This window comes from Harpia harpyja, chromosome 10 (genome assembly GCF_026419915.1).
Source record: "Harpia harpyja isolate bHarHar1 chromosome 10, bHarHar1 primary haplotype, whole genome shotgun sequence".
NCBI lineage: Eukaryota > Metazoa > Chordata > Aves > Accipitriformes > Accipitridae > Harpia > Harpia harpyja.
The window spans coordinates 23248116-23261816 of record NC_068949.1 but is presented as its reverse complement, the minus strand read 5'-3'; the positions used below and the strand labels follow the sequence as shown (position 1 = coordinate 23261816).

Genomic DNA, 13701 nt, shown 5'->3' with positions numbered 1-13701 from the left:
GAAAAGCCTAATTTTTATATGTAACTAACACAATGGTGTTTCTAGATTGTTAGCAAAAAGAAAGCTGTTTATGAGACTGTTCCTCTCAAAAAGTGTTCAGACTCAAACCAGAAGAGACCTACCTCCTTCTGAGAGAAAAACAGCCCCAATCGCAACCATTTATCTTTTTGCTAAAGAGGCCAATCTTCTTCTTCACAATTCAATAGATAAGACTGTAGCAATTTTTTTCACAACTGGAATTTAATAAGCTTTGAAAGGGAAGCTGTTGTTTATAAATAATTTTGGGCGGTGAAGTTGCGTGTTTGCCATTAAACTAAATGTAGGTAGGCTCTGTGAACTAGGCTGGTCTTCCCTGTTTGGCTCACCAGGTGGCAGCAAGTTTCTCAGCAGCACAAGTCCCTGCTGTAAAATAAGCCACCAAGAACCCTACTCGGGCACTTTCTGTACTTCTGCTTCTCAGTTTCACTAAAATGCATTTACACTGCGCAGAACAGTCAGAACCCCCAGCCCACCCCTGAATACTCCTCCTCCCTGCCGGTGCCCTACAGGTAAGAGCACCACAGATGATCGTTTAATCCAGCAGTTCAGGGAAGAAGTGGCCTATTCCCTGGGACCCACGACAGCATCTGCTGAGCCCAGGGCAGGGCAGCATTTACGGCTCCAACTCAAACCAGAAGCCAACCATGCCTCTCACAGCTTTTGCTACCCGTCTCCTGTGGCTGACAGAGCTATTTCCAAGCCTTTTCCCATCCCTACCCAAGAACAGACTATGGACACACAGACTTTTTTTCCCCCCTCCTTAAAACGCTGAAAGCATAAAACAAGCAATGCAAACTACTTACAGTTTCTCGGAGGGAGGATATAGTTTCTTCTCCCCAACAATACAAGAATTAGAGACAGCTCCAGACTCCACCTTTCAGAAACACAGTAGCAAAAAATAAGTGCCTGCTTTCCAAACAAAGAAAACTCACAGACATAATCCTGTTATCTGACTACTTGCTTAAAGGCTGACAGGAGACACACAGTACGAGAAATCAGGTCAACAACCGCCCCAAAAATTTTCCTTCATTGCAGATCTGCCTTCGTATCTGGCAAAAACTACTACAGACAACGGATACTGCAAGGGAATCCTCAAGGAAGCAAGCATCGCTGCAGCTGGGCAGTTACTGCCACACAAGTATCAGAACCAGTTCTGTCCAATCACAATGAGTTCTCTCCAGACAAAGATTGAATCTCTATTTTTCTTCACATACACAGCTCCAACTAGTCAGAATACTAATCACAGCCAAGATCTGAGTATCATGTCATGAAACATACTGTCTTGGGAGGTTGAGAAATTTTCCACCAGTGCTTACAAGGAGGAAGGCACCATCATAACGTTCATCATGTACGATTTCAGTCATACTTAGTAACACGTGTTTGTTCTGCTCTAATACGACACCATGTGCAGACTGTACAGCTCGCAAGTATGGGGGTGCTTCATAAAAAAAACCCCAAAACTTACCATTTTTTAACTTGATCTTCTGCACTCAAACTTTGAGAAGAGTTTCCAATTAGAATGCATCTGCAATAAAGTAAAATCAAACATTAAAATTCCATTAGCAACGTGTCACTTATTTTTATCTTAATTCTCATCCTGTTCAGCAGCTCGTCCTTACTTTAAAAAGAATATACCAAAAAGACTAAATCGTGTATCTGTATTGACTGTCAAAACAAACAGTCCTCCCCCTCTGCCCAAAAAGCCCAACACACTTCACTAGTCTTGAACGTTTAGTTCAAACCAACACAGAAAACGTAGCCGTACTTAACAGCCTTTCTAGAAACAACTAACCCTGCTCCTACAAGCTTGTACAAACCAACAATGGATGTTCAGATTAGCAGACAGAGAAAATGTCTAGGTATTTTATTTATGAGAGAGAACTCAAAAGCAAAAAAAAAAAAGCAGGAATAACATTTAAATTAAATAGCATTTACATTCAACTAGTTCTCCGCAAGCTAAATCTAACCTTTTAGGCTGTATTTTCAATAGCTTAAATTTTGAAGACTATTTCTAAACAATTTTCAAGGTCAGATTAGACCTAAGTATGCCAAATAAAACCAATACACAATGATAGGAGCCACAGCCCATGCACAAAATTTATTGTGTGCTACCGTTTATAAAATACTTGAATAGTTCAGAACATGCATAAAATTTCCAACTTAGGGGTATGTACAGATTGTACTTCATGGCAAACAAAAAAAAAGGGGGGGGAGATGAACTCTAGTGACGTAAGTTTCAAGTTGTGTTCCAGGGGATGAGAAGGATGTGTAGCAAATGTCAAAATATATATCAAAGTACAGTGGCAATCAGTACAGTCCATTATTTGTGAACAAATTAGCACAGGGCTTCAATTTTTATTTTAACCAAGCAGTCCTGTAGATACCAAAATACATGCAGTCTCAAGTTTACACTTTCACTAATGCCTTAGCAGTTGAACAGAGCAATTGCTTACGCACTGCTTTGCCTAAACAAAAAGTATGTCCGATACAGTTTCAGTTTCCTTTACAGACTTAAAAATAATGAAAAGCTTGCAGCTATTCAGCCCAGTGATTATTAGCTATTTATGCAACCGTAATACTCACAATAAACTAAAAGTACCCATAACATCTAGGTAACCTATAGATGTACATCATAGGTCTATATATTAAATATTTGCAAAATGAAAACATGCATACACAAAATACAATGCCAAGCTTTACAGACTTGATATGAATCAAAATTTACTTAAACAATGTACAAAGTTCAATTAAAAGTACCTTAAAATTAACACTTCCATATTTTTCTTACTTTTAAAATTAGTATATATAATATTTTTTTTTTTTTAAAATTCAAGGTGGGGAAGAGTCTTGAAAAAGCTGGGCAAAAAAGTTTCTAAATTAAATATTTTTTTTTTTTAAATCTGTGTTCAAGTAATAAACATTCCTACATAGAAATCTTCTGATAAGCTGTAACTAAAAAATACAGTGAATACAATATAGAATTAGCAACATCTAAGGAGTAAACCTGAGGTCAGCATTTTACAGAATGACCAACTGAGATTTTTTTTTTTTTTTGGCATTTTTTTCTGTCTATTTAAAATACAGTTTTTGCAGCCTCAGATATTTTAAGACCATTCTAATCTATCGTTTTAAAGACATTTCATGAAACCGATGTCCATTAATAAATAGTTAGCTCTTAGGGTTGTATTTGAAAGTCTGATTTAAAAAACCAAACAAACAAACTACCTCTACTGAAAGAAAAATCCCATTTGTAAACTTAAAAGTGTTGACAACAATAAGCATAAGATGCTAGTCTAGATGTGCTTTAGTGATAACAGCCCGATTCTTTCCCCAGATCTCTTCTGAAGCTTCGGCAGCCAGTGAGGGACTTGGTGTAAATTGGTGAGGCACGCTCCCAGGAGGCTGGGTCACCACGTCAAGAGAGGGGCTGTTGTCTCAAAAGCATGATGGTCTGTCTTCAGTGGGATCAAGTCAGATGGTTTTCCACCTCACATTAAGTAGTCACTCCAAGCGATCCCCCTGGCTATTTCATCTGTTGCCACATCAAAAAGCAGTAATCTAGGAATTCTCAGGCAAGACATGAGTGAGTAAACCAGAAGCTGACGTGGTCACTGTGCATTGTTGTTGCCAGTTCCATTGTTTCCATTGGCATTTGTTGTGTTTATAGTATTAATACCATCTTGTTGAAGAGCATCTTTTCTTGGTGGCATTCTCTCATTGATCCTATCCAAACCTTTTGCTTCTTCAAAACTGCAGATTTTATGTTGCGGAGAGAATCCTCGTATTGCTTAACAAAATGCAAATTTGATATGTCAGTAATGGAAAAATAAGTTGAAAGCATATACTTTTTCTAACAAAAGATGTTTAAAAACAGGTAAGAAATCAGCCAAAGAAACTTATGGCTCTGCATCTGTATTAGTAAAAGCTTCTCTAACCTGCTTTCCTGAAACGTTCAACAGCAATCACAATTTCAGTTTGTAACGAAAAGAACAAAGTATGGCAAATATTCTGCAAGTAGGAATCAAGGGGTTTAAGCCCACTTGATTGCTTCTGCGTGTCCCTGGCATGGTCAGCTATCAACACCAACTGCTTTTGCTGCCCGGTGCGTCAGGCTTATCTTAACATCCCCCTTCTCTTCGGTGGAATGTCAGTAAGATCTAAGCAGCACAGCAAGTGCAGTGGAGGCAAAGCAGCAACGGGTTACCAAAGTAACAGTGGATTTACATCCTGCATACGCATCGATGGCCTGATCCTGCAGTTTTCATGCAGGCAAAACTGCGGGATGTGGTTCACATTCTGTGCTAATCATGTGGATGATGGAAATGGACACAACCACAATCACCGAGTTAGCACTGTGGTTAAACAACGGTATCATTTAAATACAAATTTATTTAAAATAAGTGTAGAAAATAGGTATTCTTTTGCTACTGCTTATTTTAATGAATGAGGTCTGTAGTTGAATTTACACCTGAAAATGGCTGACCACATAATAAGACTCAAGTCTTTGGGATGAAATAATTCTTTGGAGGTTTAAGGACAGCTTTCCACTCACAACAACGGGACCTCTTGCACGTGTGTGTGAGAACAGAATATGGCACTTGTTTATATTTTTGGAGATCTGACTTCCTTAATTAAAAAAACAAAGAATACAGTCATTAAATGGTGCTTTGTGACCAAATCTGAAAAACCCTGAAGGTAGCTCTCTCAACTGCTATGCTGTTTGTCATTTACTTCATTGAATACTGAGCAAGAGGAAATTAAAGTCTCTCTGAAAAGACAACAATCTGAAGTTTAATACTCTGAACACCAAATAATTTGATGGCATTTTGCTCAATACTACTAACAAAGGACGTATATACAACTTATTTAGCACAGAAGCACTGATAATCCATGGACTTTAATATGCCTCATACTGGCAGGCTGGCATATATACTGGAAATAAATTTGGTCAACAAATTATGTTCAAAATCTATAGAAAAAAACATTATATTTATACATCTTGCACTACCAGATGTGTTACAGAAAGTTTTTAAAAAATATGTTCAAAGCCATTAAAATAGATTTTATGAGAAAAGGCATGCATAAACAACCCTCCTTCCACATATAACCCCCTCCCCCCGGCAATCAAACAAAACCTTGCAGTTGAATGCAGAAAAAAACCACTCAACACTACTATTTTTAAGGACTTCAAGACAACACCACGTATCACAACATGCTATTATACAAAAACCTACTGCATGTTTTGTAAAAACAAACAAAAAAGACCAAAAAACCCCCAAGAATTTCCCTATATCAATATTAAAGATAATCATAATCCTAAAGCCAGAAATGAATGTTACATGTAAAAGGGATGAATCAATGCAGTTGATTCATCTCTGCTTGTGCAAGTTGAAAGTAAAACACACCCACACAGAGTACTTTTGAATTCCCTCCCAGACACCACAGATCTCTGCCAATGGCAAAGACTCTGATCATACCTTTTTCAGCCTCAATTGCCTCTACAGTGGCTGTACAGAAGTGAGCAGATGCATGCAAAATGAATGAGAAAGATGAAGAGTGTAATATCGCACAGCAGAAAAGGCAATGATCAATTTAATATAGTATGCTACGCCAGACTAGTTTACAATTAGTTAAAATGATAATTAAGGTTTTGGGGGATTGTGTTTAAGTTAAACTCCTAAATTTTAACTAATACAATTTATCAACTAGAAGTATATCAAAGCAACGCTAATTAACTGATGTTATTAAAGGCACATTTCTGTAAGTGTTTTGGTTTTGGTTTGTTTTTTGTTTTTTTTTTTTTAAGACCACAACAGCAAATTTCGACTGATGTTAAAAGTTGTGGTATGTTAAAAAAAGAAATACTAAAAATCTATTTGAGACTACTATTTCTGAAGATTAAAATGCATTAGTGAGCTTCATTAAATTACCAGGAAGGACAACGCTATAAAAATAACACTAGTCGTGTTCCAATAAGAAGAAATTATTTTTCTCGTTACATTTAGCTCCCTGAGGTTTAACTAGTACTTCAATTTCTCACTGTATTCGAAGCTAAAACGGGTATCTCTGAGAACTGAACTGTGAAATTTAAACCATAAAAGACAAATCTAGCAAGTCATATTTACAAAGTCTCACAAATTGTTTAGTTGAATCAACAACAAAGTCTACAGCAGGAAGAGGTCTGGATTTAACATAGTCTTGGTTGGGTGAATTAACATGAATATGAAAAAAATCTAGCTTACTAGTTGTTTTTCGAACTAAATAACCATGACATCTGCTGTAATTTCTTAGGTGTAAGATCTGTTTTAGTTGTTACAGCCGTAGAATTCAAAGCTTTAACATAAGGTTATTAGGATAGCAAAATCAAAATAACTTTCTATTAGGGCACAATTGCTAAAGAAACCACTTTGTAACTACGACCTAAACTGTAGCTAAGTTTCAATAATGGTAACAACTTTTTACCTCCCTCACTATGTGCCATGCCTCTAATACCGTGATTTCAGAAATATTAACAAAAAATAGCATACATAGTGGTAAACCTACTTGTGTAGTGCTTGATATATGTTGTTAACAACAAATATCATAACTGCGTATTCAAGCAAATGTTGGGGAAACTAGCTATATATGGAAATATGGCATTAGATCAGAATAGAATTCTTTAAAGTGAATTAAGTTTATTACTTCTCATTTCCTATCCAACAAAAACCAGACGCAACATTTCAATTGCCTACACTATGTCTACACTATGTTGTTATTTATCAATTGCCTACACTATGCCTTAACCTCACTGTTGCATAAAATTACAATTGCCACTGAGATACTCTAAAAAAATAAATAAAATTAGATACTTGCATTAAGTGCTACTAAAATAATGTGGAATACTTAAGGGTAGTGCAGCATTTTAACGTTTACATACTGCACGTTCCATGGTACCAAAAAAAGAAAAAAAAAAAAGAAAAAGATTTTCTGCGCTTAAATCTACAGAGACAAGGGCAATCCCAGAATTAAATCAAAAAGCCACTTGAATGGATGATTATTTATGTTTACGTTAAGGGAAAGAAACTTTCTCAAACTGTAAAAATAAATTAGTTGAAGAATTATTTTAGAAAGTCACCAAATACATATTTTCGTACTATAATCAATTTGCCATACAAATACAAAGCTATGTAAAAAAACCACCTCTTTCCACCATCTCCTGTTACCTGTGAAGTCTTTGTTTTCAATCTTTTCCTGAAAAGATCACGAATACTGATTTACCTCTGTAAATTATGTAGCTTGGTCATAAATACAAATTTCAAAATTTACTCCTAGTTCATTCTATTTGTAGTACTATTATTCCAAAAAGATCTCGGAATATACATCACAGTTAGGAAAAAGATAATTTTCAACTTGACATAAAAGAACAAACTGACTGGAAAATACAAGCACTCAATAAAACCCACACTGTAAAGACTCCATTTGGAAAATAATTTTGTTGGATTCTTTTTTGCAGGTACATTTAAATTGAAACTATATTCTTTGTAAACCCTGATAAACCACAAATAAATACTATATCATACTAACGTAACAGGTAATCCTGAGGTCTTTGCTCAGAAAATTCTCAATTTGAGAGCAAATTTTAAGCAACAGGGTTCAATGGCATTTCCATCCTCAATTCCAGCTCTTCCCCTGCTTTACTTAGGGGACAGATATGATTCAAAATCCTTGCCGACTTCTAACATAAAACCAAAAAACTATCTTACTGCCCCTCCGACTAATAGCAAGGGCAGCAATGAAAGGTAAGAAGTATTCGGCTAGTTCAACTGATTTCCATGGAAGTACTTACAATTTTTAATTTAGGCTTGTGTTTAGTATGTTGCTGAAAAAGGCTTTAGGTGTTTGTCTGATTTGTTTTTTAACAGATGTTAACTCCATTTGGAAAATAATTTTGTTGGATTCAGTTCACAGAATAAGTCACTAGGAAATGCTACTTTAAAGAATAGTACTTAATATGGTCTTTAATATTTCAGCTACTACAATGCAAGCAACATAATAAAAACCATAAAACTACATTAAAAAAAATTTAGAAACATACAAAGGCCACGATTTCCCAAAGTCTGTTTTTATCCTGGTACATCGAAGCTATCAAAAAATAACCTATGATTTTTTTTTTTTTTCAAAAATATATCCATTTATTACCAGGAGAAAAAAAAAAAATCATACAATGACTTCTTCCATAGGATGCAGTTTTGCACTTTTTTCCAAAATTCTCTTTTTTAACTGACTTGTCTTTGCTTAACCCTTTCACTACAGTTAAAATTTGTATTAGACTGGCTAATGGGTTTGGTGCCCTACTCTGCATTATGTCAATGCCAACAAGCTTCTCTCCTCTGAGAATGACCAGTATCCCACAAAAGATAGCAGGTATGGCTGAACAAATTCCTGAAACAGTAATGGTATTTACTAAGACCTAGTACAGAATATGTTACTGACATTAAGAATTATAATAGGCATACATGCAAAAATTGCATATGCATTGCCTTAATGGTGACTTTTATATATATATATGTGTGTGTGTGTGTGTATATGTATTTTCCCTGATAAAAAAATTCAGTCCAGCTCTCTAGAGAAATGTAGATACACACTGCAATTTCTTATAGCTTTCAAAGCTTCTTATAGAATTTATAGCAACCATCATAACTATAGACTTTTTCTCAATGGGCCATTGAAAAATGAGCACTTACAAGACTGAAACCTGGAAACCCCATGACATACTGGTTGATTTTGTGAATTTTCAAGCAACCAAAAAACAGAATAAAAAAATACTACAATTAATATTATATTCATTTATTTTCTCAATCTAGGCTAGTTTATTGATAGTATACTGATCAACATAGTACAATATACTTCAACAAGTAATTAAATATTTGTAGTAAGAAATCCTACTATACTATCAGTGACCATATTTTTGCCAAGAATATGAATTCACTGATATTATGATGGTTTAGAAAACTGTCAATTAGTGAAGTTTTATTTTATTTTTGGTTTACTTTTAGCTTTGCAATTGAGCATAATAATTTGAAAACTTCTACTTTTTTAAGACTGAAACAATAAAATTCTTATCAGTAAAAAGAAGTTTCTGCAATTTTAGGAGAACTAACAGTTGGCATGATTTATTTCGAACAATCAACATGACTAAAACAAATGAGGTATATTAATGTAGTGCATTAAGGAATATTGCCATCAAAAGTTCTAGTCAAGAAAAAAAACACACCCACAAAAAACCAAAACACATTTTGCATACTTGCCAAATGTCCCACATTTTCAGTAATGGTAGAAAGTCATATGTTTTATGTTAAAAAAATTTTCTAGTCAGTTTGATCCTCTCTGATATTTGTAATGCAACATGGATAAAAATCTGTTAAATGAGTGAGAGGAATGCAGACTCATTTTTTTAAGCATAATAAAGTATCTCATTAAACAATGAAAATTAAAACTAGAACATATGCTTTTGGAATAGTTGGGATGGATTAGGAAACACACCATTTCTTGTTATAGACATTCACAAAACAATCACATACATACACTGGACATATAAAATTACTTGTAGACATTATATGTCCACTGAAAAATGACTTGAAATGTGACATTCATGTTTCAAAGCTATTAAAAAACAGCTTTGATAGTTTAATAGAAAATGTAGTGAAAGGCTTTAAAAAAACTACATAAAAAATAAAAAAATTTCAAATAAACAGCCTAAATCACAAAATGAGAAAAGCAGCTACCCTTGGAAAATAGATTGTGTAAAAAGTGGTATTCGTATCACAATCTTTCAATAGCTATAAGATTCAGTGGTCCCATACAACAGTTTTACACTTTCTAGTAAAGACTGAAGATGGCCAATAAAAAGTCTTTGAATAATTTATGTTAAGAGTGCCGCTGACAGGAAGTGCAGGTTCAGACTGGTATATTTTAGTTATCCACCATTGTGAACAGAAACCTGGACTTCATTCTTTTAACACATTTGGTACAACATCATAGCATTCTACCTAAGTCTAGTTTATCATTTATGGGCCTTGTGAAAAATATGATCCAATGATTCAACAAACTAAAAAAAGAAGAAAAACCTTTTACAAAATATTCAATGAGCCAGATTACAGGTATATTTTGTATAGAGTTCTTTTATTTTCATGCAAAAAAATATATGCACACTTAATAACACCCTTTTATTTTGATTTATTTACAAGTTTTAAATTCAATCCCTTTATTCTCAACTGATTTTATAACAATTGCTGAATATTTTTCAAGTACATTATTGTTCAAAATGCACAGACAATGTGCAGCAGCAAATGCAGCAAACCTCAAAAACAAGGTGCTACAACATTGCTTCTACATCAAGAGACAGACAAATGTCTGGGATAGTGGTTTAATTTTTAACACTTATACAGACATACATCTATACCTAGAGAGAGACAGACAGATCTAAGAAAGCAGCTACATCTGCAGAGGAAGGAAACAGCATGTTACAAGGACAATTCAGGGAGGTCAATTATACATAGAACATTTGACAAACAACATAGAGAACAAACTTTGGCATTAATTACCAGGGTACAAAACGTAGCACATTTCAATCTGTCAATGGAGCGTATGTAATATGGAACTCAGCAGCCTGTAGCTGTTTGTTAATATTAATATCAACAAGTATTTGACATTGTCAATGAAAATACTAACACATCTATAATAAAACCATTTTAATGGAAAGCAGACAAGTAATGATGCAAAATTACATTGCAATTTTTGTATCTGTAAAGATCAAATGCCTCAATACTAGATCTATAAGGTCACCCCACTTCAGGCATCTGCGCCACCTGAAAAATTGTAAACTAAGGAAGCTTAAAGTCTGAAAAATGTGGCCTGACACCGCTGAACTCATTTGCTTTTAGTTTTATACCCTGGTTAAGTATCCATTTCACATTGCCTGATTAACACATAACACTATGCTTGTATCAGCCGCTAAGACAAGAACTGAAAAGCATAAGAAATTCCCTGCATGCATTATGTGTAGTGTTAGCAAAAGAGTGAGATGTGCCCCAGTCCATCTGAGGCACAGCAAGTTGCATAACATCATTACCACTTTGCAGGGTCTGTCGTCCTCCGGCCAACACTCCACTAGGTAACATTCCAGTGGGAGTCAAACCCTTGAGTGTCAGCACACTTTCACTCTCCTCCCTGGTATGAGAAAAAACAATAACAAAACCTTAAATATCCGCTCATTAAAACTTGGATTAAAGTAAGGGACGGGGAGAGGGACAGCCTATTTTTCCTGTGCTTCATGCATGTCAAGACTGAATGTAAATTCAAATTCGAACTAGAAAGGGGAAAATATTTCTATTCCATACCAGTCTTTCCTCTGCCTAGCAGTTATAAACACTGATTACTTCTGAACCAAATTCTGAGCAATCACTCACATGCAGGCTCATTAGCTTTGAAATTAGCACTGAATGCCTCATGAAGTACTGAACATATCTCAGTGCCATAAAACGATCCACAATTTTGTTCAAAGTGTCTATGCTTCAGGAAATACCAACTTTAAAAAATTATCCCTATTTGAACAATTATGGTCTGTGGAAAACTATACATTTTGGGTAAATGTGATCATGAAATCTCTAGATCTAGACGGGTACAAGAAGATGGTATTTTTTGAAAGCTGAAAACAAAGAAACAAAAACCTGAAACAAAAACACCCTAGTCCTCAACTTTCTGGTATGCCACAAATTTTTTGAGACAGTCCTGACCTCCTCTATTATATCCTTGATTTCAATCTCTCTGTTTTGGTATTGTCTTTCCAACACTCATAGTTAACAGCCGGACAAATAACTTGTAAACTAAAGATCACGTTCTCCAATTTCTTGAAACATGTCTCAAAAATAACTTTAAAATATTCTTTAACCAAAAATACAAACATCAATGGGGTGTGTCAATATGCCAAACAAGATTCTGATGCACAATGATGTCCCTGAAAAATGTTTGGCATTCATTATCCTGGAACAGAGATGTTTTCCTAATATACATAAGATGGGTTTTAGGAATGCAGAAGTCATGCAAGTACCTGAGAACAGAGAAGACTCTTGCCATCTTGCCAATTGCACGAATTTTGTTTCTGATTATTTCTTTCCGTGCGGCAGCTGTACCTACTTTCAATGGAATAAGAGAGAGTCTCAAGCTCATGAGTATTTACAGGGTCACCATTTTAAAGTGCATTGAATTCAACACAACTGTTTAAGTTCAGTACTCTTCACAGGAGGCCAGTACCCAAACACTTAAGGGCACAAAGTTATAAAATTATGGCTTCAGAATGCCGACAAAACCGCCATCACCTCTGTGTCCACAAAACACACACAAAAAAGTTTAGGATGTTCACAGTGATTTCCTAAAGCTAATTTACTTAGCTAAGATTCCTAAATCTAAATTACCACCACTACAGTGTAGTAACTATTGTAACTCATTTGCCTAACTTTTACACTTGAAATTCTTCACTGACATCTGCATATATCAAGATATTGGGCATGCAGCCCAAGAAGCCAAAGAGGTATTAAAGCCACAACCCCCCCCCCGTTGCTAATTCCTACACAGCTGTCCGAGAGAAAACAGTAGTTTGTTTGCTTGTTTTTATGTCACATCCCCACAAAAAACCCCACAAAATAAAATGTCAAAGAATTGCAGTGTTACCTCCCTTACCACCTATGTTCCATGTCATCTTAGGTTTGCATCATTTGCAGAAATTACAAATACCAAAGATCTGGAGTAAATACTGCATATTTCTCCAGAGCAGAGATATACCATTTGTAACAGATAAAAGTGAAGACAAAACTCTGAAAGAAGGCTTGTGATTGGGAAGGAGAGCCACCTTTGCTTGCCTTGACATTATAAAAACTGAAGCTCCTTTCTCCATCACCAGGTGCTGCTGGTTTGTTTCAATGTATAAAAGTCACCCTTCCCCTCATCCTCCTTTCCTTTTGCTGACTCCTCAATTCCACTAAAACAGTAAAGGCAGATGAGGAGATATCAAAACTAAAATCTTTACTTCTCCTCAGCCATTGGGGAAGAAGAGTATTAATCACACCAAGATAAGAGTAACTCAGTCATACTTTGAATTCAACCACAGGGGACCAAAAGTGAACAAACTCAAGACAGCTCTGTTAGGTATTCCAGATCTTCCATATATCATTGTTCTTCAACCCTGGGAGAAAGGTACTCATTAAAAAGTTGCCAAACTAATTTGCAAGAATGTACAAGAGAGGATCACAGAAGTGGGCAGAGGAAAGCTGCATAGCCACAAATTTGTCTAGTCACATTTGAAAAAGGCAGCTGTGGAAGAAGCCTTTTTTCATCCCTTCTCACTAGTATTCAGCTTCCACATGAGAGTACAGACACTCTAGCACAACAGAGTCACCCTTCTCAGATCACGGTTGCAGGAATGCAAGCCCTTCTGTTGCACAAGAATGGACAGACTTCCCACCCTGAACACCAAACCGAATAAAATACAAAAGGTAAGGCATACAAGGGCAGAAAACAACAACAAAATCACACAAGAAGGAAAATGTACAGTAGTGACAAAAATAAAAAGGGAGCAAGAGACAACCTTTGTATGGACACTATGAAAGAATCTTGGGGTATGACAAA

The 13701-nt window shown here is 35.5% G+C and overlaps 1 protein-coding gene across 13 annotated transcripts in view; it reads right to left on the bottom strand.

Moving 5' to 3' along the window:
* Positions 1 to 726: 726 nt before the first annotated feature.
* PPP3CB (protein phosphatase 3 catalytic subunit beta) overlaps positions 727 to 13701 on the bottom strand; it is a 45281-nt gene continuing 32306 nt past the window's right edge. For 4 of the 13 annotated variants that reach the window (XM_052799901.1, XM_052799912.1, XM_052799904.1 and 1 more), the window contains 5 exons: positions 12128 to 12212; positions 11150 to 11247; positions 8763 to 8792; positions 5517 to 5546; positions 2112 to 3826 (listed from right to left, as the gene is read on the bottom strand). In XM_052799901.1, coding sequence (XP_052655861.1) covers positions 3648 to 3826; positions 5517 to 5546; positions 8763 to 8792; positions 11150 to 11247; positions 12128 to 12212 — 422 coding nt within the window. In that variant the 3' untranslated portion in view covers positions 2112 to 3647. Of the gene's footprint in view, positions 914 to 1504; positions 1565 to 2111; positions 3827 to 5516; positions 5547 to 8762; positions 8793 to 11149; positions 11248 to 12127; positions 12213 to 13701 lie in introns of those variants that run through there. The other 9 variants (XM_052799902.1, XM_052799906.1, XM_052799905.1 and 6 more) reach the window with 6 other exon arrangements.